At 63.1% G+C, this 21020-nt stretch overlaps 3 protein-coding genes across 12 annotated transcripts in view; 2 read left to right on the top strand and 1 right to left on the bottom strand.

Annotated features, from left to right (window-relative positions):
• The window catches only part of KLC1 (kinesin light chain 1), a 66280-nt gene extending 63696 nt beyond the window's left edge, over nt 1-2584 (top strand). For all 5 annotated transcript variants that reach the window (XM_055303984.1, XM_055303988.1, XM_055303985.1 and 2 more), the window contains 2 exons: nt 2018-2090; nt 2199-2584. In XM_055303984.1, coding sequence (XP_055159959.1) covers nt 2018-2090; nt 2199-2201 — 76 coding nt within the window. In that variant the 3' untranslated portion in view covers nt 2202-2584. The remainder of the gene's footprint in view (nt 1-2017; nt 2091-2198) is intronic.
• On the bottom strand, nt 101-11636 carry XRCC3 (X-ray repair cross complementing 3). 5 transcript variants are annotated; one of them, XM_055303996.1, is made up of 8 exons: nt 9061-9884; nt 8204-8363; nt 7765-7974; nt 5881-6018; nt 5463-5675; nt 3294-3448; nt 1283-1665; nt 101-1191 (listed from the first exon to the last, which is right to left on the bottom strand). In XM_055303996.1, exons 3-8 carry the CDS (start codon nt 7817-7819, stop codon nt 963-965), a joined length of 1173 nt encoding a protein of 390 aa, XP_055159971.1. In that variant the 5' UTR covers nt 7820-7974; nt 8204-8363; nt 9061-9884; the 3' UTR covers nt 101-962. The 5 variants fall into 5 exon arrangements, with proteins under 5 accessions (XP_055159971.1, XP_055159973.1, XP_055159972.1 ...); XM_055304000.1 differs by lacking the exon at nt 9061-9884 and having other exon boundaries at nt 913-1191; nt 1283-1329; nt 1453-1665; nt 8204-9050; XM_055303998.1 differs by lacking the exons at nt 8204-8363; nt 9061-9884 and adding an exon at nt 11374-11636.
• On the top strand, nt 10660-20925 carry ZFYVE21 (zinc finger FYVE-type containing 21). 2 transcript variants are annotated; one of them, XM_055304001.1, is made up of 8 exons: nt 10660-10833; nt 16523-16573; nt 16906-17074; nt 17600-17675; nt 17756-17847; nt 18434-18487; nt 20045-20187; nt 20306-20925. In XM_055304001.1, the coding sequence occupies exons 1-8, from the start codon at nt 10696-10698 to the stop codon at nt 20339-20341; spliced, it is 759 nt and encodes a 252-aa protein (XP_055159976.1). In that variant the 5' UTR covers nt 10660-10695; the 3' UTR covers nt 20342-20925. The 2 variants fall into 2 exon arrangements, with proteins under 2 accessions (XP_055159976.1, XP_055159977.1); XM_055304002.1 differs by lacking the exon at nt 18434-18487.
• Nucleotides 20926-21020: the final 95 nt, after the last annotated feature.

The following is a 21020-nucleotide window of genomic DNA, read 5'->3' as shown; positions in this document are numbered from 1 at the left end:
GGTGCAGGCATGGGGCTGTGCGGGGCTGGGAGCCCAGGCCATCTGTCACTGGGACCGCCCTGCTGCAGGGGCATCCCTCTGCGGTGGGTGGGCAGGGTGGCCCCTACCGAGTGCTGGCGTGCGTGCGTGCCCCCCGGGGGAGGCCCATCTGTTGTGTACACGCTGTCTTGGGCTATAGTTTTCTTACTGTTAGTGTGATCTGCCTAGAAAATAATTTGGGATTGTTTCTATTTTATTAAAAAATAAATGGTTTATTTCTTGGTGCAAAGTCCGTGCACTTGCAGAAAAGAAAGGCTCTTGTATAAAATTACAACCTGTTTTCTTTTTTTTTTTTTTTTTACAACCTGTTTTCGATTTACAGCGGCCATTCTTACCCTTTGGAGGGCCACAGACTACTTTAAAAACTGGGTGGACATTTCAAATCCATGTTTCTGCTCTAGAAAACATCCAAACAGAAAGAGTGGCCAGTTACAGGGACCTGTGCCTCCACCCTCGTATGGGTCCGGCATGGGCCTGCCTTCCTGGCACCAGCCCTGGGGCTCAGTGTCTGGCTTGTAGACTTGTGGGAGGTTGGTCAAGTTGCTTAGCTGTTTTGTGCCTCAGTTTCCTTGAGAGCAAGGATCGTAAGTGTACCGGTCCCCAGGGGCTGTGAAGAGCACACCAACACGGAGTTACTTAGGGCAGAGCCTGGCACAGAGCAGGCTGTGGTGAAGTGGCCCGGGGCCCGCTGTGCCGGGCAGCGCGGTGCAGCACGGTGCAGCACGAGTGTGGATGTGGCCCTGCCTGCGTGGAGGCTCCGTGGAGGCCACATCGGGCGGCTCCTCTGTGCTCGCCGCCTTCCTGCTGTTAAGGTGCAGATGACACCCTCGAGCAGCCCCTGACCCGGTGATGGGTGTGTGGAGTCGGGACACCAGTCCTGTGCCCGCAGACAGGGCAGGCTTGGCCGGCATCTGGGGACCGTGTCAACAGGACTCGGTCCCCGGGGTCCCTCGCACTCCCTCAGCGTTGACTGTGTAGGAACAGGAGGAGGGTGGCAGGTGAGGGGCGAAGACCACGCTCAGGGTGCGGTCAGGGGGGCCGGCTGGGGTGACGGCCTCGTCCCCGGGGCGGCGCCGGTGGACCATCAACCTCATGAGGAGCTGGTTGGACCAGGTCATTCCGAGGGCTGGAGAAACCCGCTCGTCCCGGAGCCTGAGAGAGAAAACAGGCCCAGCCACGACTCAAAGCCGCGGGGTCCCAGCACCCCCTGCGCCGTCCTGCCCAGGGGGTGGGCCCTGCTCACCCGTGTGGCCGGGGTGCTGTGCCCTGCTCCTCTGTGGCCTCTGTCACCTGGAACGTGCAGACCAGGGTCAGCTGCAGCAGGGACCCCATTGTCCCCCCACTCCACCCCCCAGCTGCTTCCCTAAAGAATGGAGGAGGCCTGCAGTCTGGGGGTGATGGTGGGGCCCCCACCTGGTTGATGCACAGCACTGGGCTCTGGAAGGCACAGCTCAGCCGGCGCAGGGCGGCTCCCAGGGCCTGCAGATGCCTGGCCCTGGGGACCAAGGCCAGGCCGTCAAACTCACAGCGGAATGGGGCTGCCACCGAGTCGATGACCACCAGACGGGCCATCCCCCGGGACAGCAGCACGGGCACCTTCTCCCTCACACACTCCAGCAGGGAGTCCTGGAAACCACGGGGAAATGGCCGTCACCAGCTGTGCCACCACGGCTCCCCCTGCCCTGCGCCTGAGGGACACCTCGCATCTGTCCAGTTTCTCCCCAGTCCCCAGTGGGGCTGACATGCCCCTGCCTCCATGGGGCCATCACTGTGACCGGGCCTTCCTCCCCGGGGGCCCCATGCTGGGCCCTGACCCCCTACCCCACCCCCTCCTAGCCCCCAGTGGTGGGAGGTGGAGGCAGCTGGGCAGGGGCCGCCTCTACTGTGAAGACTCCCAGCTGTGCCCCAGCAGGGCCGGGTGACCACAGCGTGGCTGTCCCTCCCTGAGTGAAACCCGGTCCTGTGCTTCCATCTCCAGGGCGTCTCCAGTGGAGCCTCTCTTTGTGGAAAATGACAGCAGTAGCAGCGGCCTCGAGGATGCCAGCAGTAATGTGAGTCCCCCGTCCCCGCGAGCAGCTGGGGGGGGGGGCGCCTGGGGGCTTCACTGTGGGGCCAGAACAACCCGAGAGGCCCCAGGGTCACCGCTGCCTTTCTTGCAGTGAAGCCACACCCAGCCCTGGAAGAGGCGGGACGACGCTGCTCGTGTGACAGCCAGGGGTCCCCGAGGCTGGAGGGCCGAGGGGCTGGGAGCCTGCTAACCTCGCCCTCCCGTGTCCGTGCCACGGAGCACACTGTACTACTAACCACGCTGCTCATCGGGACGCGTGTCGCTTGCAGAGCCATGGCCACGTCCGGCCCCACAGGAGGATGGGGTGGGCGCGGCCTCCCTCCCGGCCATCTGTGTCCCGAGCCCCCGGGGAAGAGGCCCCCGGGGAAGAGGCCGTGGCTGCGGGCCCCGGGTGCCGCACCCTACCACGTACCTCCCCAAGCTGTGTGATAATGTTTCATTGTAAATTTTTTAAAAATTAAAAGTTTATACGCCTTATCTTTTACTTGGTATTTTTATAACAATCCTTAAGTGGGAGGAAGGCCCGCCAGGATCTGGGGGCACTGCCTGCCAGGGCTCTGGTCCGGGGGCGCCAGGTGGGGTGGAGAGGCCTTGCTCTGGGCGTGCTGCTGTACTCTCCCTCCCCCTCCCTGTTCGTCTCTCCACCTAATAACCTCTAGGCTGGCCAGGCCGCGGCCTGCGTCCCCTGGTGGTCCTTCCAGGTCTGTCCCCCGCGTGGTGGGGCTAGGTGGCAGCCGGCCCTCTGAGGGGCTCGTTGGGGGCTTACTAGGCCCTGGCCGGGGAGAGGAGTGCTCTGTGCCCTGACAGGCACCGTTCTGCTCTGTCAGAGGCAGAAGTAAAACCCAGCACAGGCTGCTCTCGCTGGGACGGTGGCCTGGACAGCAGGTCCTGGCCTCCCCTGGGCAGGGGGCACCACAGGCTGGGGAAGCGGGAGGCAGTGGGGGGTGCTCCCTGCAGCTGCCGCCTTTAAGGGGTCTCGGGTGCCGTCAGGGACAGGAAGTGGCACGCTGGACCTCCTTGTGTGGGTGACAGATCTACAGGATGGGTTTTAGGCACCGGATCACAGGGATCTGAACGTGTGGCACACGTGTACTGGCATCTGGGCCTCTGCTCCCCTGTCCTGGTGGCCCCGTCCACTGGCCCCCGACCGACTTCCCCTCGGAACTGAGGCCGAGAGGACACTCACCACGTCAGCCACGTGCTCGATGAAGATCTGGTTGCTGAATTTTATCCTGCTGACCACCTCTCCCGGAACGTCTGTCCGCAGGCGCCGCTGCTGCGCGATGAGCTGCTGCAGGCGCAGGTTTGGGAAGACGTCTTCCGTGCAGATGTACATGGCCCCTGGGAAGGCAAAGGGCCCGCTGTGCCAACACTGCCCCTCGCTGCCAGGACGCCACCCCGTGGGCCTGCCCCAGCGGAGGGGAGCGGGGTCATCAAGGCCCAGGCTGCTGGGAATGGGCCTCCTGTGCGCGGGGACGTTCCTGCCAAGGCTTCAGGGAGCGCAGGTTCCCGAGGCACTCCTTTCAAGGCTCCCCCTGCCATCCCTGGCTCCGAGGTGGTATAACCATGGGTTCATGTGACTGGAGGAGCTGGTAAGCAAACAATGGGCCACATGTCTCTGGAAGCCTGAATGCTGTGGGGCAGCAGCCTGGCCAGGGTCTAGGTCCGCGCGCCAGGGAACGGGCCCCAAGTCTGCAGCCAGAAAGAAGTGGGGACCCTCCAAGACAAACCCTAATATCTGTGGCAACTGGTTTCAACCAAGGTGCCAGGACAACTCAGCAAGAGAATGGCCTCCAGCAAACGGCGCGGGGACAGCCGGGTCACTGCACACCGGCCCGTCCTCACGGGCCGCACACCTGACGCCAGAGCCGATGCCCACAAGCTCCGGAGAAGACCTGGTAAACCTTCATGCCCTCGGATTTGGCACCGGATTCTCGGATGTGACAAACGGCACAAGCAAGCACAGGGAGAGTGAGAAGCTGGACTTGATCAAAATGGTACCATCGGGAAAATGAAGACCATCCACAGAAGAGGAGACACTGTAAATTCCGCATCCGGCAAGAGCCTCGCACCCACGTTACAGAAGTTCTTACAGCTCAACCACAAACGACAGCCCCGTCCGAACCCGGCAGAGGAGCTGAGCGGACGCGTCTCCGCAGAGGCCGTGTGGGTGCTCAGTGGGCCGCGAGGAGATGCCCAACACCCTCCGTCGCCCGGAAGTGCAAATCAAGCCCACGGTGGCACCGCCTCCCACCCGCGAGGGTGGCTCCGGACAAGTTGGGCGTTGGTGAGGACGGTGTGTGTGTGTGTGTGTGCACGTGACCCACGGTCCCGGGTGTGCACGCACTCCGAGAGCCTCGGACCCCCGTGCTCAGAGAGGGGCGAGCCAGCCAGACGCCCGTGGACGGACGAAAGGGCGAGCAAATGGGCCCTGGACACACATCAGAGAAGCGTCCGGCCGTGAGGAGGAGGGAAGGACGACGCGGGTTCCAACAGTGAGCCTTGCGGGGAGGCCACAGCTCACTGTAGGGTCCCACTGGGCGAGTCTTCCAGAACAGGAGGTGGGGGGGGAGGTGGGCCGCCCAAGGGCCAAGCTGGGGGCGGTTTCTCCTGGGGCCACAAGATGTTCTAGAATGAATAGGGAGGGAAGCACAGATGGCCTGGCTGGGAGAGCCTCCGGGTTGAGACTGTGCTGTGTCCCCCATGGGGCATCACTGAGGCCCTTCCATGGGGGTGGGGGGGGGACCCGCTTCCCAGGCCACGCGCAGCCAGTGCCAGCCCCCCCCCCGCCCTCAGGCCCGCCTCCCACGGATGCCTGCGTCCTGGGAGCAACACCCCTGCCCGTGGTGGCGCCGGCCCTGCCCCTCGGAGCTCCAGGAGCCGGCGGGAAGCAGGGGGCCTCGGGGGCCTCGGGACCAGTGCCCCGCGGGGGGCCGCACCACAGGCCTGTCCAGGGTGGGCTCTGGGGCCGGGAGGGGCCACCAGGCAGCATCACGGTTGCTCCGTTACCTCCGTTTAGTAAAAACAATTGAAATTTTTACCGCTCAAGTGGCCCACGTGGGCACTGGAAACATCCCTGTGCCGTGTGGCCCGTGTCACCCCCACGACGCGATGCAATAGGCGCGGCCAGGGCTGCAGCCTGCAGGCCCCCTCCCCAGGGGGGAATAAAACACTGCTTGTCCCGGTTTCTGCCCTGCCAGGGTCGCAGGGACGTCGTGGCCAGCCCGGAGCAGGGGGCCGCACGGGCGGCAGCGCCGGTGGCCTCAGGCCCCTGCCCGGGGGCGGGATCCGGGCGAAGTGGGGGGAAGGACGGGCCTGGGGAGGGCCCCCGGGGCGGCCCCGTGTGGCCACTCACCTGCGTCCAGGCCCCCGTGGCGCGGCGGGAACTGCACCGTCAGGCAGAGCTGCAGGGCCAGCTGGGTCTTCCCGGCGGAGCTGAGGCCGGCCAGCTCGGTGACGCCATCCAGGGGCAGGCCGCCGCGGAGGAGCCGGTCCAGCACGGGGCAGCCGAGGCTCAGGCGCCGGGGCCGTGCGGGGAGCCCCCCCTCCCGCTCGCACAGCTGCAGCGCTGCCGGGAGGCACAGCCGGGCTCAGCCCTTCTTCCTGCCCCCGCGGCCTGGCCTTGCCTCTCGGCCCGAGAACTGGCCCCCAGAGCAAGGCCCCCAGCGCTGCCCCCCGCCCCCGCCCCCGATAGGTCTCTCCCCAGCGCTGTGTCCTGGCCCTCTGGTTATTCGCACCAGGTGCCAGGGCAGAGCAGACGCCCCCCTGCCTACCTGTGAGGACGCCACCTCCCCGCAGGTGTGAGGAGGCCGCTCTCAGCAAGTGCTGCACGTCCAGGCTGGACAGGCTGGTCAGTCTCTGCAGGTCCGGGCCAGAAAAATGCAAAACCTCCTTTATCGATTTCAGTTTGGCTGAAATTGAACAAAGAAATTCCAGGGCAAAGCTCAGACTACGGTACCGCGAGGCCACACGGCAACGACAACGGTGTTTGCAGGAACAGTCTTCCAACCGGAGCCCAGTCGGTCCACTCCCTGAAGCTGTGGGAGCCCCCGGCTGGAGTGTGAGGAAGACAGTGGGGAGGGAAGGGGCCTGGGGAGCCCCACCTCACAGCTGTAGCGGCAGGAGCCTGAGAGGAGGAGGGGCCTCCCCCAGTGCCCAGAGCAGTGGCTGCCGCCCACTTCCACACCCCAGAAACATCTGTCCAGAAAGGGGGTTTCTGTGGCCGGTCAGGCCTACACGGAAGGCAAACCTACAGGATGATCCCAGGGCAGAGTGAGGGCCATGCATGGGGGGGCAGTGCAGGAAGGCTGAGCCAGCTTCCAAACGTGTCCACTGTACCAGACCTCTGGGATGTGGGGATGGCAGGATGGCCAGTGGGACAAACAGCAAAGATGAGTGAGCGGGCAAGGTGGGTAGGGAGGGTTACAGGGTCAATGTGTCCAAAAGGCCTGGTATCTGGGGAGAAGAGTGGATAAATTAATTTTGGGCTTGGATAAGTATATCAGTTTCAAGCTAGTAAAAAGAAAAAATATGCTAAAAATATATCCAACCAATCCAGAAGAAGCCGAAAAAGGACACCACCACAAAAAGAAATAGGAAGAATAGCCGAGCATAGTCCACTGGTGACCAGGCTGAGTTAACACACGTATCAGGAATGACCTTAAATACATATGTACTGAATGTGCCAATTAAGACAGAGGGACAGACTGGATGAAAGGGAGAACAAAGGAAAACGACTGATAGGCTCTAGAAAAAAACCAAGAGCCAAGGATGAGGGAGCAGGACCCCAAGGCCCTGCCCCCATGTAGGATATCACCACGTTGCAGCACTGGCCTCCACGTAGACTTAGGGTTCTACATTATGAGATCAACGAGCATCTGAATATTGAAGCTTCCCCATCATGTGCCGCAGGAGACAGGGGAGAGGGAAGGGAGTCTCAGAATGCCAGCTGGTGCAGGGTAGCTGGGGACAGACACACCAGGAGACAGAATGGGTGAGCTGTCCAGCCCTTTGAGCATTTAAACAAAAGGCACTGGTACTTGATGGACATACTGGACAATGTGGGAAAAGTCAGATATACACAGAAAACACAGCATTTGAAAAAAGGAGGCAACTACCAACTCTGGGAGAAAATAACAAAGATGGTCCAAGGAAGGAAATTGTCTTAACCTCCTAGTTCAGCAGCAGTCATTACGTCCCCAGTCAAAACCCTAATGGCCCAAACTGTGTTCCAACTGTGGGGGTAGGAAGTCGGGGCACAAGCCAGCCAGCCCTCATCCCTGTAACACGCACTCTGAGTAGTTCCTGACACTGACAAACAGAACACAGCAACATAGCACAGTATTTAGAGACCCAGATACAAAAACACAAGAAATTGATAAAAGATTCATAAGGGGTTAAAGCAGCTCCATTTCACTTTTTAGACAATAAACGTGTATTACCTTTGATGAAAATAAAATTAACTTTAAAAATGTCCTCAGTGAAACATACACAACTGAAAAACCTGCAGCACATTCCGGCATCAGTTACTAATGAGGATCGGTTTCCTGGGGCGGGGGCACTTGGACAGGACCCTGTTAACTTGTTCCACGCGCACTGTGCATACGCATATCCGTACGTTTCACATATCTACTTGACCCAAACGTCAGTAAGTATACCTTTCTTAACTGCAGCAATAATCCTGGGATTCAGGTCCAATTGATCCAAATCCATTTCTTCGACAGGCCGGCCACAATGATAGGTAACTTCCCAGGTACGCAAGTTCCAACGTGCTGGCTGTCACCTCACACCGCCCAGGAGCTGAGCACAGCAGAGTGACAGTGGCCAGGGTATGTGGTCCCCTCTGACACCAGGGTTCACCGTCGGCCCTGCGGTTGGAGAAGACACTTCACTGTACCAGGAAAACCACCCAGATAGGTCTAAGGCAGCACCTGGTTAGAGCAAGCATTCGGGAAGTTAGAAACGGTGCATTCGATCCACAGATGGATGCGGTTAAAGAAATGCCCCCAGGCCAGCTGCGTTCTAAAGGTCCCTGCACACAGGGCGGACCCATTCCATCCCCTGCAGAAGGTGTCAGAAAGGAGCAGGTGCTCCCACCCTGAGGCCTGGCCCGGGGACCCGGTGTCCAGGTGAGCACCCTGCCTGGACCCCTCTTCAGTGGGGAGGACACAGACAGTTGGAGATCACAGGCACCGGGCACGAAGTGCCTTCTGCATTCTCTGCCTTACTCTCCCCTAAGTGTGTCTCCATGGAGGATCTGGAAAGAATGGGAAGAGCAAGTTCCGAATTTTGCAGGATGCTTGCGGGTCGGAACCCCCACGACCACCAAGCTGAGCAGTGAACAGTGGAGACTGTCCCGCCCTTGCCCTGCAGTCCTCGCCCCTCCCCTGGCCAGCAGCCCTTCCACGGCCCGGGCCCCAGAGGCTATGGGACTGGAGCCCGACCCAACCCTTGCTGGCGGCCCTGCTCAGCCCAGGGTCCCCCAGACGTAGGCCGCCCGCATCAGCAAAGCTGAGTGCAGATGGGTGCGCAGGAAGCCCAAGGCCAGCAGCCACTCGGGCTGAACCCAGTGTCAGTGTCCAGCAGCAAGGCCACCTCCCCTTGCAGTGCTTGGAGTGTTATTCACGTGGACAACATCAGTGTGATTTTGGAGCTTCGAGAACCAGGTCACTTGCACTGTCACATTCACAGGCCAGTCCAGGGAAACATCTGGCACGGAGAGGGCCGAAATGCCTGGATCTCACAGTACTGGTCTGGGTGGCTGCAGAGCCTGACGCCAGGCATACCGCACCCCGTGATCATGACAGCGCTGCAGGGAGGGGCTTGTGCTGCAGGTCCCATGTCTGCACTGCTGACCCGGGGAGGACACACACAGAGGTCCCCCCACCCCCACTCCCGAGGCCACCAGGACCGCAAGCTGGAGGATGGTTGGGGTCTCCTTCAGAAAGAGGCACCTGAACATGGGGCCCCAGGGCCAGCTATACACGGGGAGAGGTGATGGGGACTGTGACCACCTCCAAAGGTGCCCTGAGTGTCTGGAAGATGCTGGCCAGGCTGGCGGTAGGTGTGTTAGATTCCTGAAGACAGGACGCAAATAAAGAAAAATAACATCTCTGGGGAATGGATAAGTTGTCAGAGGAGAAGCGGCGCGCCTTCTCGGCTTGGCGGGGACATCAGCTTTAGGAGCCCCAAGGACAAGAATGGGAAGGGGTGACCCAGAGAGGCACCACCCCAAACCACCCCCAGGACAACACAACACCCGGACTAAACAGCGAGCTGTTGTTTTCAACTTCTGGAGAAAGGGTGTGTGTGTGTCCTTCCCCTAGACTGAAAGCCCCAGGGAGGCACCACGGGGCCCAGAGGATGGAGGGGACACAGCCAGCAGGCTGGGCTGGGGTCCGGACCGTGAGGAGGAAGGCCAGGCGGGGGAGGTTCTAGCTGAGGCTGCTGCCTCTGGGGAGTCCCTGGAGACAAAGGCGGGGGCTGACAGCAGCTGGACCCACGGCAGGAAAAGCAGCCGGGCCACCTTGGTGGCTCAGGCCTACGCGATGGGGGCCGGGCGGTCAGGGAGCAGAGCGGCCGCCGACGGAGCACCTGCCAAGCCGGGCAGCGGCGCGGGGCTGGACAGTTCGGTGTGCAGCCCGGGGGACCGCCGGTGGTGAGCGCCCGCCTGCGGCCTGGGCATCCCTTGCGCTCCCCTCCCCGAGCGGCGACGGGCGCGGCTTCGCCCACAGCCGGCGGGGCTTCCCCGGGTGACCCCGGGTGACCCTCCCTGGGGCCTGGCCGGCCGCCACGGCTTCTCCAGAACGGCAGGCCTAGGCCGCGGGCCCCCCGGCCCCCCACCTCGCCCCATTCCCGCCGCGGCCGCCCGAGCGCACCTGCCTTCCGCGCCTGCCCGCTCCGGGGCGCCCCACCTTCACTTTCCACCCCCGCCCCCAGGCTGCGGCCGTGACCCCAAGGGGCCCTGTCCCGGCGGCCTGCTCGGGTCCCTCCCTGCGGGTGGCAGCCCCCAGGACCGGCCTCCGCATCCCGGCTCCGGGCTGCCCGCGCCCTGCCAGGACCCGGCTCCGCTGTCCGCTCCGCCCGGCCGCAGGTCCGCACCCGGTGCAGGACCCGCGACCCCCCGGGGTCCCTGGCCGCCTCCCGCCCCAGCGCCCCAGGGCCCCAGCGCCCGAGAAGCCCGCCACTCACCCGGTGCCCGCTCCGTCCGCCGCCACGCGCTGCCCCGCCCCTCGCCACCTCCCCCTCCAATGAGAGCCGGGCGCCCCGCCCCGGGTTCGCCAATCAGAGAGGAAGCCACGCTACGTCTCAGACTTCCTGACCAATCCGAAGTCTCCGCCGCCCCGAGGGGGCGGGGCGTGCCCGGGCGGGGCCTCACTGCCGATTGGCGAGCGACCGCAGAGTGGCCGGGGAGGTGCCCTCGCGCGGATTGGAGAGCGCGGCGATGGGGCGGGGCCTGGCCGGCGATTGGCCCGCGCTCCGGGCCGGGCGTGGCGATTGGACGCGGCCCCTGTCATCCGCGCGGGCGGGAGGGCGGGGCTCCTGGCGGGGCGAGGGTCCGAGCGGCTGGCGAGCGCTGAGGCGGCGTCATGTCCTCCGAGGTGGCCGCGCGCCGCGACGCCAAGAAGCTGGTGCGTTCCCCCAGCGGCCTGCGCATGGTGCCCGAGCACCGCGCCTTCGGCAGCCCCTTCGGCCTGGAGGAGCCGCAGTGGGTCCCGGACAAGGAGGTAGGTCGCCGCCGCCCGCCACCTCCCGCCCCCCTCAGAGGCTCGGGCCCGCGTCCGCAGCCCCGGGGCCGCGAGCCGCTCGGAGGAGGGAGGCCCCGGCGGGACGGTGAGGAGGGCGCCCTGGCGGGGGCGGCCCCGAAGGCCTGTGAGCCGTCAGCCGGCACCTCTCAGCGCCCGGGCCCGGGCTCCGTCCTGCCGCCTCCTCCCTGGGAGTCGCGGGGGGGCCCGCAGGTGCCCTCAGGTGCCCGCGCCCCTGCCTGCCCGCCCTGTGGGCCCCGGCTCCGGCCCCGCACGGCGCGCGCCTTTCCGCGCGTGGCCCCTCGTCAGCGCTGGGGAAAGCAGCCCGGCGTCTGGTTCTCACGCCTGAGTACGTGTCGCAGAGTCCCTCGGGGCCGCCGAGGGGCCGGGACAGGGTCCCGCAGCAGCAGGTGGGGACGGGCAGGTGGCTGCGCGTGCAGAAGCCGTGGGCTCGCTTCCCCGCGGGGGAGGGGAGGCCGCGACCCGCCGGCGGCCGCGACCCCGCACCCGTAGGCACCTCACCGGGTGGTCGCCGCGTGTCGCGAAGGCGACGGAGGCGGCTCAGCAGTTTCCCCGGAGCCGCTGGAGGCGTGTCGCCCCGACCGACCCCCTGCGGAACTCTAGCAGCCCTCGTGGCCCCGCCGCCGGCCCTGGGGCCCGCTGCGGGTCGGGAGGGTTGGTGGCTGGGGTGGCGGCCGCACCCCTGGCTCCCGGTCCCGTGTGGCGTTTCCCGAGGACACAGCGTCGCGGCCCCTGCCGAACTCTGAGAAGTCCCGGCGCGGCGGGGGCGGGGCGGGGCGGGGCGGGGCGGGGGTCGCCAGGCCGGGAGCGCCCGACGCCTCAGCCGGGCTCTGAGGAGCCGGAGCAGGCCCTGCCGCGCGGAGGGAGGAGCCAACGGTGCACTTCGCTGAGTTTCAGGAAGCAGTTGGAAGCCTGTGGGGCCCGGTCCGGGAGTCCAGGGCCGCGCACGGTGCGTTCTGGAGGAAAGACACTCGGGCCGGCTGGGCGTGAGGGCTGGGCGCTGGGGGGCGGGGCCTCGCCGGGTGCGGGTCGTGTGTCCCCGCCCCCGCGCTCTGCCCGGTGGCACTTCTGGGACACCCGGAGCCTTGTGCGCAGGAGGAGACTCCGTGTGCGCCCGCCGGTTGTGAGAAGTAGGTTGGTTTATTCGTGGTTTGGGATGGGGGAGGGGAATTAGGGAGCCCGGCAGGAGGGCCCCGCAGGCCCCCAGCCTCCACCTGTTTCCCGTCGTTTGCCAGTCAGTGTCTTTGACACGTTTGTGGGTGGTCCTCCGCGTGTCCTCTTGGCTGGTTTGCGCTGGGTCACCCTGAGGCCAGCCCGCTGCACACGCGTGTACTTACCGGGTGCCTGACCCTGCGCCAGGTTGTTAGCTTGCGGCTGCAGGGACACCCTTAAGAGTGTTGGGTTGGGGGGTAGGCGTGCATGCACGGGCCGGCCTGTAGCCCTCAGCTTCCCTTCCTGTCCCCGAGGGAACAAGGGCCAAGGGCACAGTCCCCACCTCCCTGGGGCAGGTGCGCAGCAAGCCCGGCAGGGCCCTCGGGGTTGTGCGAACGCTGGCGGGCTCTCTGGGTGGCCATGGGGACTTGTCACCAGCGGCGGAGATACTGCCTTTGACCCTGAAAAACCGTCCTGTGTTGCACCTCCGCCTTCCCATCTCCAGCACTGGGCGTGGCCAACACGGGCGCAGCTCTGAGTGGGTAGTTGGACACTTGGACACTGTAGACCCGGACTCGGGGAGGAGGGCACAGGCGTGTCACATCCAAACCCAGCCCTAGGCTCCGACGGATTGCATTCCTTGGGGTCACTGGGGGCGGGAGGGCGGCTGCAGGAGGGAGAGCTTGAGTGGCTGGAGGAGGGCAGGGTGGGAGGGGAAGGTGCTGGGAAGCCGGAGGCCTAGAGCCCTGGAGGCTTGGGTAGTGTGACCTGTCATCAGGGGATGCATCACCCCAGGTTGTCATCTACGGGCCTGAAGGGTGACAAAAGCTTGACTCCAGTTAGACCAACTGAGGCTAACCGACATTTGTCCCAGTTGATGAACCCGGACCAACAGGTCAGCAGGTCAAGAACAGGGTGAAGGGTGCATAAACTTGGGGCCCCTGTCCCACCTTGTCACCAGTGATCGGGGGCAACTGAGTCATCTGGGTCACACGGCAAGGGGGTTCTCTGCAGAAGCCTTTCCAGCACAGTCAAGGTGGGGTTCACATTGGCTATCTGGGACCCCAGGGGGCGCACTGCCTCATGCTGCCCAGGACCCCTGTGCCTTGGCCGGCACTGACTGAGGAATCACCGGAGGGTGGAGGGTGGTGAGGGTTGTGGGGGGGGGGTCCAAGCGCCCCGACAGGTGCTGGGCAGGGCTGCGCTTCTGTCTTTGGGCCCTGCGGCTGCAGCTTCTGCAGAATGCGTGGTGACAGGGGCCTGGGACACAGATGGCTCTGTCCCATGGAGGCTCATCTCCTGTGATAGCTGCCATTTTGCCTCTTCGGCCACATTCATCCCATTTCCTGTGACCTCATGTGTCCCGTCCCCTGCCCCCTCTTTGAGCTGGGATTTTAGCAGTTTACTGGTTCCCTAATTAATTAAATCTTTGGGTGGGTCAGTTTATATTTTGGGAGTTCTCGTTTTACTTTTTTTTTTTAAATATTTATTTTTTTTAATTTTTTATTTATTTATGATAGTCACACAGAGAGAGAGAGAGAGGCAGAGACACAGGCAGAGGGAGAAGCAGGCTCCATGCACCGGGAGCCCGACGTGGGATTCGATCCCGGGTCTCCAGGATCGCGCCCTGGGCCAAAGGCAGGCGCTAAACCGCTGCGCCACCCAGGGATCCCTGCTTTTACTTTTTAGAAAGGGTTATCTTTTTTAAAATCATCTTTAGACATTTTATTTTATTTTTTTAAAGATTTTATTTATTTATTCATGAGAGAGAGAGGCAGAGACACAGGCAGAGGGAGAAGCGGGCTCCATGCAGGGAGCCCAACGTGGGACTTGATCCCAGGACCCCGGGATCACTCCCTGGGCTGAAGGCGGTGCTAAACCGCTGAGCCACCCGGGCTGCCCTAGACATTTTATTTTTAAGCAGCCTTTGCACCCAGCATGGGGCTCGAACTCGCAACCCCAAGATCAAGAGTCATGTGTTTTTCTGACTGAGCTGGCCAGGTGCTGATAGAGAAGATTATCTTTCAACAAAGATACGTTAATACAAACATTTTTAAAGTTTATTTTCAGGATCTGTTTGCCTCTGAGGAACCTAAGACGCGGTGTTATGTGAAGGTCCGGCGCCAGGCAGCCAGCCAGGGAGCACTGTCGGCAGTGCCGCAGGGGTCACGACGGTCCCCGGGTGGGTGGGCAGGCCTCCTCAGGCTCTTCTCTTTCTGACATTCTTTTCAATACTCCAGACTATTTTCTGACTCTCTTGACATTGAGGGGAGAGCTCGGTCAGCTACCCCCTGGGGCCGGGCAGGTTCTGAAGAGTCGCCCCCAGTGCCTTTGGGGGCTCTTGTGCCAAGGTCAGGCAGCGGTGGGCAGATGGCTCTTGAATGCCCGGGACCACGCTGGCTCCATCGGGGGCTCACGGAAGCAGCCGGGCGTCCAAGGCCAGGGGCGCCCATGCCGAGCTAGAGATGCCCGTGGTGCCCAGCGCACCCTCCGGAGGCCACTCCTTGTCGCCAGCTCCCTCCATCCTGTCCGCCCGGCAGGAGGCCCGTGGTGAGCGTGGGCCCTGACTCAGTTTACCCCGGCCTCAGAGGGCCCCTTGGTCTAGTTGTGGTCTCAGGGCTGCTGGGCCGGGCCTGCGCCTGTGGTTCCTGTTTGCTCTGAGGACGGTGGGCAGGCTGGTATCTGGTCTTCGGCCGTGTTTGGACTTTCATCTCTTTGCCCGTTGCATTTATTTCCTTACTTCATTCTCTTTAGATTCAATTGCTTTGTTGATTTTTAAGTGTCTTTTCTGTTAATCAGCAAACTACCTTGTTTAAAAATCCGTTAGGTTTCTGAATCCTCTCCTTGCTTGTTTAGGGTGATAAACTGCTGGATCACTTACGTTGTTAAGGGAGCATATATTAAATTCTGGATGTGGTCTTACATTTAAAAATTTGTCTTTAGACCCACGCAAACACACGAGCCTTATGGTAGCAGGAGACGCGAGACAGCCTTTGGTGGCGGTGAGGAGCCTGGGCGGCGGGCTTTCCCGCGTGCACGGGCCTCGCCGTCGGTGAAGGCTTTCTCCAGTGGTTTCGGCCCTGCCACGGTGCAGAAGCCCGAGTGCCAAACACGAGCAACGTTCCAGAACTCTCACAGGGGAGAGGCAGTGGCCCGGGGATGGGCGGAAGCAGCAACAGGCAGTGAGCAACCGGCTCACACCAGAAGCAGGCGGGGACTCTATGGGTGGTTCTGGAAGGTCAGGGTGGGCCAAGCAAGCCCTGTGTCCCAGTCCAGAAAGCAGCTTAAGAGCAAAGAGGAATAAGAAAATGTTAGTCACAGGATCTTGAAAAGCTCAGCCACCAGTCGCAGTGCCGGGGTGTGGCCGAGGGTCCCAGGCTCCCTCCCGGAGCATCTGCAGGGTGCCGGCACCAGCACACACTGGTGGGCACTCGGCTCCTGCCCGCGATCTCCTCAGGGCCGCCTGCTTGCCCGACTTGTGGAGCCTGCATGCGCCGGCTGCGGCCACTCCGGGGGATGCACAGAGCAGGGGAGAGGTGAACCTGCTGGTCGGTGCAGCCCCCGCTGCCCCTGCGGGGTGAGGGTCTGTGGGGGCGACGGAAGGATTGGCTGCCCCTGGAACCAGTCCTGCCGGAAGCCCGCTTCCCTGCCTGGGAGTGGGGGCAATGGGGCACGTTCCTCGTCTCCGTGTCGGCCTGAAGCTCTGCTTGGGGTTTGGGGCCAGGAGCAGCTTTCCCACCGCGGGAAGCTGGGCCGCGTCAGCCCGTCGGTGCTTCTGGCAAAACCTGAACCAGCTTGGGGCCCACGTTAGAGAAGAGGCTTGAGCTCGTCCTGAAGCAGGGCTCTGTCTGTGCCGGGGCGCTGGGGCGTGGGAGCCCTCCCCCTGACACCCAGCACTCGGTCTCCGTGCTTCCTGGGTGCCCAGGGCCCTGAGGCCGGCCGTGCGAGCGCTCTGTCTGGGTCCTTACTCCGAGGAGCATTCGAGGGCATTTCCAGGCCTGGCAGCCACCACGTCAAACCTGTACCCAGCCCACACCACCCCCCATCCTGCTCAGCCTCTTCCACACGTGTGTCCACACATGCTGAGAATGCACCCCGAGTGGGCCGTGTGTGGGCCGCTGCCGGCTGGGCCTCCCCCAGCCCCTTGCTGCACCTTCCTTCATTTATAAAGTGGGGTGCTCACCTGGCCTGGCCGCTTCAGGTTAATTCCTGCCCTGGAATCTCGGGGTCCTTCCGTGACATAGATTCTTGCTTCCAGCAGCACCAGGATGTCCCCGGCATGCACATCTGGGGCCCAGGCATCCCTCAGTGTCCCGGGGATGCCATCTGGACCAGTCCCCGCCGGTGGCCACGTGGACTTGGACCCCACCTGTGTCCTTGGCGCCCCCCGCCCCTGTGGCATGGGGCTGGGGGCCACCCAGTGTCTGGGCTGGGAGGGGAAAGGCGGGGAGCTGTCCCAGCAGCGCTCAAAGCGGGGGCCTGATCTGCTCTCTCCTAGTGCCCGAGATGTATGCAGTGCGACGCCAAGTTTGACTTTCTCACCAGAAAGGTGAGCTGAGGCCATTGGGTGGGGGGCTAGGCCAGCAGGGAGCCCCTTGGTGGGGGCGGCTGCCCACCTCAGGGGAGTGGACTGTGACTCGGCCCCGGGGCCCGGGAGCAGCTTGCATGCCCGTGGGAGCGTGCTGGGTGCTTGCCCTCGAAGGAGTGTCCCCGCTGCAGAGGTGGGGAAGGTTCGGAGCTGGGAGGGAGCGGAACGCAGCAGAGCGACCATGCGTGCGGCCCTCACCCCCTCATCGTTTTGATGGCAAACACCCGCGCAGGGCCCGTGTCCGGGGTGGGGGGTGGTCCCCCAGCCCCTCACTGCCACCCCTGCATCCACAGCATCACTGTCGCCGCTGCGGGAAGTGCTTCTGCGACAAGTGCTGCGGCCAGAAGGTGGCGCTGCGGCGCATGTGCTTCGTGGACCCCGTCCGGCAGTGCGCCGAGTGCGCCCTGGTGTCCCACAAGGAGGCAGAGTTCTACGACAAGCAGCTCAAAGTGCTCCTGAGTGGTAAGCCCGCGGCGCCTGGGCCTGGCGGTCTGTGTCCCTCTGTCCCCACCTCCCCCGTGTTCCTGGAGAAGCAGGGATGAAGGGCTGCCTCTCCGGGAGCTTCCGGGGCCCCAGCCCCCCTCCCCTCTGGGGCCCCGCTCCTCCCTGGCTGGTCGGGCACCGTGCCTTCTCCCCGTTCTGGCCCTGCCCCGACTGCTTCTGGAGCGTGCAGGGGGAGGCCTCTGCTCTGGGGTGCTTGGGGTCCGGGCCTTGGGATGGAGCCCTCAGGGCCTTTTGGGGAAGGATGGAAGTTTCTAGGAGCTTCCAGGTGCACAGAGCCCCTCCCGACAGCAGTACCTTTTGCTTTTCCTCCGTCGTGGCCTTGCTGCCCTACCTGGGGGACCTGCAGGCGCAGCCACTGCCGCTGTCTTGCTTGGCTCATTTGGTCCTGGGTGTGCCTCTCCCTGGGAGCTGGCCTCGCCGGGTCAGGGAGGGCACGCCGTGAGAGGAGCTGGGGTGTTCTCATGTTGGTTCTTGTCTCCCAAGGAGCCACCTTCCTCGTGACTTTTGGAAACTCCGAGAAGCCAGAAACCATGGTCTGCCGTCTCTCCAACAACCAGAGGTAAGAGGCAGAGTGCTGCTCGGCCCGGACAGCTTTGTCACATCGGCCCCGCAGTGACGTGTGCCCGCTCTGTCCCGTAGATACCTGATTCTGGATGGGGACAGCCGCCACGAGATTGAGATCGCACGTATTTCCACTGTGCAGATCCTCACGGAAGGCTTCCCACCAGGAGGTAAGTGCAACAGGAGGAGCGGCAGCGTGGGCGGCCTTGGGGTGACGCCGTGGTGTGCAGGACGGGGTTTCTTGGGTCCTCGTGCTCAGCCTGGCCGCGGGTCTCTGAGGGGGGGCCTGCCCGCCGTCCTCTGGGGGCTTGTATTTACTAAGTGGCTTCGGGAACCTGCCAGGTGAATGGGGCTGAACGGGTAGGGTAACGGAGAGTTTACCCGAACGTGCCACGGGAAAGCCCTGTGCTGTCGTTGGCCTCAAACCGGGGATAAAGCTCCCAGTGCAGTCGGCGTCCCCCATGGGCTCAGAAGGCTCTGGACTGGTGGCTAATTGGGAACCAGCGCTTCTGCTCCTGTCGGGTCTGTGGGAACGGATCGGATCGGATCCCCTTACGTTTCCTTGGTGAGCTCCCAGGGCATTCGCTCCGCCTGCATCTTTCCACCCTGACGCTGCTTCAGGAGCTGCCTTTCCACGGAGTCCGCGCTCCAGGTCGAGTGCGGAGAAAATCCTCGTCACTGATTCCTTCTCACTTTCTGTTTTCTGATTGCTCTTGGCTCTTCTCTCCTGCCTGCCCGCCTACCTTGTTGACGTAGAAAAAGACCCTCCCACTTACACCAGCCTCCTGGGGAGCCAGCCCACCTCTGAAGGTCAGCCTCAGCCTGCGCACTGCTTCTGGGGGATTTGAAAGAGGGTTGGGCCCTCGACGGGGGTACACGAAGGATGGCTGAAAATACCCCCGCGCCGGGAACGGGTGAATCTGTTCCGTCTCCAGGCAGCTTGACCTGGTATTTCACAGCTGTGCGTCAGCATCTGCTGGCCCTGAGCTGGCGAGTCTGCGGGCACCGTGGGCGGCCCCCCTCCAGTCCATTCCTGCCCCTTCACGGCCAGGCTCACGGTGCTCCTCCGCGCCTTGGTTTGAGCCCCCACATGGGGAGGCGAGAGGCCAGGCCGGCACAGGGTATGCACGTTGGCACACGTTGGTCGCGTGCAAACCAGTGGCAGGCTGGGAGTCGAAGGCCCCTGGGCACAAAGGGCAGGGTGTGGAGGGGCGAGGGGTCGGCCCAGGTGGTCTTCCTGGGCAGGGCCCTGTGGCTTCTGGTGCCGCATGCCCCCCTTCTGGCAGTTTTGGGGGTGCAATGAGCCTTGTTCTGCCAGAAGTTTTCTAAACATTTAAAACCCTAGGACCCTGTCTTCCCTGGGGTGGGCAGCGGGGGGTGGGGGTGGCACAATGCCCAGAGTCAGGGGCGCTGCCCGCCGGCCGGTCTGGAGCCAGGCGGTCACTGTTGTCAGCATGGTCGGCTCCCTGGATTCTCAGCACGTGCAGCAGCAGCCAGAGGTGACTGGGAAACAGGCCGTGGCTGTTCTGTGCCAGTTAAACTTCTCACAAAAGCAGGTGGTGGGCAGAGCCATGGTTGGCGTGGCCCCAGTCCGAGTGGGTGCTTCTGCCAGGACCCCAGTCGGGGACCCACCTGGCAACACGCACAGCGGGAATGCAGCTCGTGAAGGCTTAGCTTTCGGATGGGCAGCCCTTCCCGGCTCCTGTCGTACAGCATCCCGCCTCCCCCAGCCGTCCGCAGGCGCCATCCACGGTCCGCAGGCCCGCGAGGGGGGCAGGCCCCCAGTTTTGACTCAGGGATCAGTGTCTGATTGAAGCGGTTTTCCATGAGGTGGACTCCTGCTCAAAATGGAGTTTCTGTCCTGAAGGTGCAAAGTACAAAAGCTGTGGGTGGACTTTCCCGTGAGGCTTGGTCTCCTTGGACTTTGCTGACGCGTCGCGCCTGAGGGGGATGGCCCGTTCTGTAAGCCGCCGGTGTCGAGCAGCTGGCACCAGCCCGAGGGGCGCCGCTGCCCCCGCCAGCGTGTCCGCAGGCGCTCACCCTGCCCGCCCCGCGGCCCCGCAGCACCCCCTCCGCTCTGACCCTGGGTCTCCGTGGTGGGCCGGCCCCCGTGCTCTGGGCGGCCTCGGCTCAGCTGCAGGCGGGTGGGGTCAGGGTACCTGGCCACAGGAGTGCCCGCATGGGACCGGGTGACACGGTCGTCTCCCCGTCAGTGATGTGGTCCCGGCGGAGCACAGGCCCCTGCCCCCAGGCCTCCTGCCCCAGCACGAGGGGTGGGAAGGAGGCGCCCTGGCCACCACCCAGGAAGGCAGGTGGAAGCCCGGGTGCTCAGGGTGCCCGTGGGCTCAGCTCATCTCCCTCCTCCAGGAGGTAACGCCCGGGCCACAGGCATGTCCCTGCAGTACACAGCACCGGGGGCGGAGGGCGTGACCCAGCTGAAGCTGAGGGCCGCGGAAGACGCCAATGCCAGCAGGAGGCAGGCGACCGCGTGGCTGGCAGCCATGCACAAGGTACCTGGGCCCTGGCGGGTCGGGGTGCTGGGCGCTTCTGCTTGGAGCGCAGGCCCACCTTTCCCGGAGGAAGCCCGTCCAGGCACAGGACCCAGCACGCTCTCTGGTCACATTATAGGCCACCAAGCTCCTCTACGAGTCGCGAGACCAGTAACCGCAGGCAGGACGGAGGGTCAGCCTGCGACAGCGGAGCCTGCTCCCCCACCACAGGCAACCGACCCTCACGTGCTGGAAGACCCAGGTCCCGTGGTTGGAGAAAACGGAAGTGCTCGCTTATCTAGTGCAATCCGCACAGTCTAGTAATGCTCTCGGCAGCCTCATGCTTTAGAGTGTGTGTATTATCTCGTCGATACTTAATTGGAGGTGGGAGAGATTGAGTTACACTACTGCTAAACTACTTTTAGCATAACTGAAAACCATGTTTTTATGGGTGCCCAGGTTTGCTAGAAGGTTCTGGCCCCTCAGTGTTCACTCTTGCACAGCGAGGATTTGGGCAGGCCTGACGCGCTCGGGAGCCCGGCTCTGTGTGCGGCTGTACGGTCTGCCCGAGCCCGTTAGAGACTGTTCACTTCCCACATCACTAATTCTGGGCTACGAACAAACCTTTGATACTTTACTTCACTAAGGGGGAGGAGCCAGCTTTGCTTTTTGTACTTTTCACTTACTATTTCACTTTATTAAAATAATTGTACAACGATTTGTATATAAAGCTTATGATTAAAACCTATTTTGAAAATACGGATCAGGTCTGCCTCACTGTGTCCAGAAAAGCCTGAGCTTTCGTGCTACAGCTCCGTTGCGGCTCCGAAACACAAGACTCGCAGCCGCCGGTG

Source organism: Nyctereutes procyonoides, unplaced genomic scaffold (assembly GCF_905146905.1).
Source record: "Nyctereutes procyonoides isolate TBG_1078 unplaced genomic scaffold, NYPRO_anot_genome, whole genome shotgun sequence".
Taxonomy (NCBI): domain Eukaryota; kingdom Metazoa; phylum Chordata; class Mammalia; order Carnivora; family Canidae; genus Nyctereutes; species Nyctereutes procyonoides.
Note: the sequence above shows the minus strand (reverse complement) of the source record. Positions and strands in the feature narration are given on the sequence as shown.

Bases quoted from the DNA above. Each gene is read 5' to 3' on its own strand.
- XRCC3 (XM_055303998.1), bottom strand. From the start codon at position 7,819: ATGGATTTGGATCAATTGGACCTGAATCCCAGGATTATTGCTGCAGTT. The intron at 5,676-5,880 runs GTAGGCAGGGGG...GCCTCCCGGCAG, and splicing joins GGGAGGTGGCGTCCTCACAG to CGCTGCAGCTGTGCGAGCGG. The intron at 1,192-1,282 runs GTGAGCAGGGCC...TTTCTCTCTCAG, and splicing joins ACAGCACCCCGGCCACACGG to GCTCCGGGACGAGCGGGTTT.
- ZFYVE21 (XM_055304001.1), top strand. From the start codon at position 10,696: ATGTCCTCCGAGGTGGCCGCGCGCCGCGACGCCAAGAAGCTGGTGCGT. The intron at 10,834-16,522 runs GTAGGTCGCCGC...GCTCTCTCCTAG, and splicing joins AGTGGGTCCCGGACAAGGAG to TGCCCGAGATGTATGCAGTG. The intron at 17,676-17,755 runs GTAAGAGGCAGA...TCTGTCCCGTAG, and splicing joins CGTCTCTCCAACAACCAGAG to ATACCTGATTCTGGATGGGG.